General features: G+C 34.6%; 1 protein-coding gene across 1 annotated transcript; it reads right to left on the reverse strand.

The window, feature by feature from the left end:
• Positions 1 to 337: 337 nt before the first annotated feature.
• Positions 338 to 1,454, reverse strand: fsa6-1 (Fusarisetin A cluster transcription factor fsa6; the record flags this gene model as incomplete). Its single annotated transcript, XM_037317510.1, has 2 exons — positions 338 to 1,078; positions 1,140 to 1,454. 2 exons carry the CDS (start codon positions 1,452 to 1,454, stop codon positions 338 to 340), a joined length of 1,056 nt encoding a protein of 351 aa, XP_037182925.1.
• Positions 1,455 to 5,384: the final 3,930 nt, after the last annotated feature.

The raw sequence follows: 5,384 nt of genomic DNA on the forward strand, positions 1-5,384 counted from the left end.
CAGGGGCGCGTTGGACCGGCGGTACAAATACGTGCTCAGGGCTGCGGTTGCGACAAGGCACTCATGGACCACCAGGGCAGACAATTTGCTTCTCAGCGCAGTTAAGGTGCCGCCCGGCTGTGTTTCCGTATCTAAAAACACGAAATGCTTGAGAACATCAAAAGCGGCGCTAATGCATTTAGATCGTGCCGACGACGCCCAGTCCTCGTGTTCTTCACCAGAACTATGATACGCCGAACTTGTGCGGGACATATTCCGTAGTTGGCCTTGAAAAGGGATGATGCGAGTCATGTTATAAAGACAGGTAATCATAACCCGGTGCGCCACACTGACCGGCTTATCTGACAAGCAATGTACGAGTGAGGTGAACTTGAACCTTTCTGGTATTGCTTTCTGGTATTGAATCGTACGTTATCTTGAGATGAGCTTCGGCATTTTGCACATCCTCTTGGGATTCTAGCTTGTTCACCAGGCTCAAATCCACCAGCCTACCCATGGCGAGGCTCATCTTGTATCTCACCAGCAAGAACGAAACTTCGGTAACTTCGGTGTCAGCACGTGATGCTGGCAGTTGAACGCAGTTCATATCGTCGAGGTCGGCGTCCAAAATGTTGCCGGGTGGTTTAGTGTTCCATGTCCCATTCGAGATGATCCTCGGCGCACCGACGAGCATGGCCATGGTGGTGTCGAAGATGTGTACAGTGGCCCAGACTCTGCGACGGATCTCGCCCTCAAAAGAGCTGATGCGCGGGAAATTGGATGGGTCTCGGTGGTACCCCATACGAATTGCGAGCTGGGCTATCATGCCGGCGACCATCCAGTTGCCGACCTTCGTTACGGGGTTCAAGTAGAACTCTGCTAGATAGTAATGAATGAGACACTCAATGATTTTGGGTCCTCCGCGAACATAGTCGGCAGCAATAAGGCACTGAACCAACGGCTCTAAGTACTTTGGTTGTGGTTCGGGGTGTCTGTGTTCAGGGTTGGAGGAGAATAGGTCGGCAAGACTCAACACCCCATACAAGAGACCCAACCAGGACAAAGAGACTGCTGATGGATTGGCCCAAAAGCTTTCGTACTGTGCAATTTTGAAGTAAGTCACAGAGGTTCCATGCAATCTTCAACGATAGATAACTGACCTGCTCAAGAAATTTCGGTGGATGCACTATGCGTGCTGCATACGCATAGACTCTTAGACAAAGTAACGTCGGGGGATCGGGAGACCTGCCAGGCAATATAGATATTTCGTTGAAGTACTGGAATACCAAACGATCTGCTGCACTCCGTTCTGGCAAGGCTGACAATAATGTCTCCTTCGATACCGGCTGCATAGATCCATACAGCAGGAGTGGCGTGTTAGATGCCGTTCTACAGGTCGTGTCCGTAGGTTCAATCTGGGCCTGTGTTTCATCTATCTGTCTGAAGTCATTTCTGAGATCAGAAATCTCATCCATGATGGCTTCCCAGTGCGGACTTTCGAAATACGTAGTCCCCTTTGAGCTGATGAGCATCGTGCCTGGCTCAGCAGACGGCACCGGCTGGGCCGATGTGGATAGAATGCTGGGCTGCGCTACTAGTCCCGCATTGTCATGTTGCTGCACACGCGCAGAGTTCATATTTGAAAGCACTAAATTCTCAATGTGCTTCAGTCTTTCTTCAAGATTGACAATACCAACCTGCGATTGGGCCCGCAGAATGGCTGGAACCTGTGGACTTCCACTTGGATCGCACGATGGACCAATGCCTCGAATAGTGTATGCGGCATATGGCTGGCGCCTGTCGCATCGTAGTCTTGATCTCAATCAGCATCTTTTTCAACCAGAATGAACATACGGAGATGGCAGGCGTCTTACTTCCTTTGCCGGCAGAAGCCGCAGGAAAGCTGCTTCTTGTCTCTTTTGCGGTGCGGGGGCGGAGTCAGCCGTGGCTCCGATGCTGCAGCGTTGTCTGGCAGAGGAACGGAAGACATGTGCACCAGGTATGTAATACTGTGAAAGGACTGTTTTGAGTCGTGGTCGGCTACTGGCATCTGATCCATGAAGCAAACCCTCCGGAGGATTCGACGTCTGAACTACATTTACCCGGGGGCGTTAGTCAGCCTGCGTCAAGCGCAAAACGCCCCCTACTCACATAGGGGGCGAAAATACTAGGTTTCTATATAAAAGACTAGTTTCTACTTCTAACATTCCTAATAACTCTATAGCTCTAACCTTAAAAAGGGCTTTTTATAGCTTATAATTAACTTTTGAAAATTATAAAAATTCCTATACAAAAATTATCTTTTAATATATAGTAGTTCTTTTAATATTTATAATATTAGTTAATATAGAGCTTAATTATAAGGGATTTATAACTTTAACTTTAAATATAAATAAGTAGATATTTAAAAAGATTTTTAATAGAATTAATATATATTATACTAGTTTATATAAGTAAAAGCTAATTTAATATTAGATTTTTTAAGTTTTTTTGAATTTTATTTTTTTAGGATTTCTAAAAAAGAATTAATTCTTAAGAAATAGCTATTATTAATATTATATTTATTTACTTTACTATACAGTATAGTATTATTTAAATATACTAATATAATATAAAAAATTTCAGGCTGCTGGCCTTATATTATGAAATTTAACTAGTATTAACTGCGAAAGCTAGATTGGTCCCCTCACCCTCTACTAATAACCTTTAGGTTATATAACTACTTAGATATCTTTTTCGCCTCCACACTCCTCTATTAGTTAGACTTTAAACATTATAATAAGCTAAGTTAACTATCTTCCTCTAGCTGCCTCTATCTCTATTAGTCTCCTTTATTTCTTACGCTATATTCAATCTGTACCTATCTTCCTCTTTTCTACTATTTAGACGTCTACACTATAAGCTCTGCTAAGTATAGTAGCCCTAAAGCCGCTATACTATTATATTATGTAATATCTTCTACTTTACTATATAGTCCTAATAAAGAGCTTTATTACTATTAGCTATACTCTTAATATATTCACTCTTCCTAACTTACTAATATTTAAATAATTAAGCTACTTTAGCTATTTTAAAAAAGCTTATAAAGTAATTATGAATATTAACATTATTATTGATAGCTTTAACTATATCTATATTAATCTTGAAGCTATATAACTCTAATATATTACTCTTATTAGCTATCTTAAATAGGTACTTCTAAGCGAATTTAAAGAGAGTTTTCTTTTTAGTAAAAAGAAAGTTATTCATTACAACCTATAAATAAAGATAACAGCTGCATAACCTATTAGGTTATCAGGCGGCTAGAACAGGATATTTATACTATAAGATCATAGGAACAGCAGGTACTTATTTAGAACAGAAGAACTATAGTATAAGTTATGTGAAAATAAGATAAAACTGAGTAAGCAGTGTGGATTACTAAGCACTTAGAAAGGGTTACTAAACGCTCACTAGTAATTACTAAGTACTTACTAGTACCTAAAGAGGAATTAGTAATATAATAAAAAGACTATCTAGAACTTATATATAGTATAACTTTAAGCTTAGCTTATAGTTAGACTTCCATAGCTCTTTAGTAATTAACCTTATATTTATCCTTAGGATACTTTCAGCTTACTTTTATTATAAATAATTTATTAAGTTTAACATTAATCATTTTAGCTTCTAAAAACTGATTTATAATAAATCTTATAACTTATAACTTAGATTATAACTTTAGTATACTATTATTATATATTAATCTTGCGCTTCTATTAGTTGACTTTATTATTAGATAGCTAACTATAACATTTTAATTACTTCTATTTAGTAAATTAACTACTAATATCTACTAAATAGTATAAATAAAATATCTTTTTATATTTCTATTAAGTTACTTACTTTAAGCTTCTCTACTAAATAAGTAACCTATAATTTAGCCTAAAGCCTTAGTAATTATAAGATGAAGAAAAACTTAGAAGAAGATAATAATAATATAAAACTTAAACAATAACTAGTAAAAGCTAATAGTAATATTAAATAAATTTAAAGTATATTTAATAAAAACATTTAAGCTATTAATAACCTTTAGAAAGCTTTTTAATAAATTACTTTATAAGCAGTTAAATTTAAAGATAAAAACTAAACCTTTTAGGCTATTATTAATATTATTATGATACCTCTCTATAGAAAATAATAGAAACTTAAGCTTAATACATTAATTATTTATAATAGAACTTTAGGAACTTTTAAAAGATTTCTAATCTAAATTAAAAACTATTAGAACTTTTATTATAAAGGTTTTACTAATAAAACTAAGAAAATAGTACATATAGCTATTTATTTTAGGAGAAACATTTTCTAATAATTTAAATTAATTTAAAAAGAGTATTTTAGGTATAAAACTTTTAATAAGTATACTATAGAAATTTGTAATATCTATATTAATTTCTAAAAGTTTAAGGATATACTTTAGTTACTTTTTAAAAACCTTAATAAGAAATAATAAGCTAAGAGAAACCTTTTGTAACTTTAATAAACTAAATTTATTAAAAATTATTCTACTAATTTTCAGTAACTTAACGTTTAGCTTAATTTTACTAAAAAAACTAAAATGTTTATTTTTTACTAAAGATTAAAGGATAAAGTTAAGGATGAAATTATTAAGGTTAACTAATTTAATAACTTCCTCTAATATATTAAATTTATTATTAAGATTAACAATTAACTTTTTAAATAATATAAAAAACAAAGCAATAAATATTAGAACTTAAACTTAAGATATAAATACAAATAATAACTTTAATAAAAGTTTAATAGTTAGTATAATAATAGTAAACTTTATAATAATTAGAGTAATACTTAATAAAATATTATTTATAGATAATATAGTAAACCTATAGATTTTAGTATAACTACTAAAAGTGATAATAAAAAACCTTAAAACTTTAAATATTATAACTATAACAAAATAAGATATATTACTAAGAACTATAAATAACCTAAATAACTTAACTAGAAATTCATATTTAAGCAAACTAAATTAATTAGTATAATAACTAAAACCTTTTATATAACGTGGTTCATCAGTCAGCCGGACGTTTTTTCCCACATACACAACAACATCTAGTATTTCTCAACCACAACGCATTAAATCAACTATTAGTTGTCGCTATCAGAATCTCCTGAGGGTTCGACATCTTTAGAACAGGTTTGCGCGTTATGCCCAGTCTCACCACACATACCACAGCGTCTCCGAGCTGGCTGGGCTCTCTTTGATGGACCCCCCTCGTCGTCCTCTTGAGGTGCTGGACGTTTCCCTTTTTGTTTCCCTTTAAGCAAAACCTGAGATTCCTCTATACTAAGTGCCCCTCTAAGCTGGACCTGCGTTCTTTTAGCCCTCTGGCGCTTAGCAAGTGCTATAT

The sequence above is a fragment of the Colletotrichum aenigma genome (assembly GCF_013390185.1).
Source record: "Colletotrichum aenigma strain Cg56 chromosome Unknown KSG_Cg56_contig02, whole genome shotgun sequence".
In the NCBI taxonomy this organism is placed as follows: Eukaryota; Fungi; Ascomycota; class Sordariomycetes; order Glomerellales; family Glomerellaceae; genus Colletotrichum; species Colletotrichum aenigma.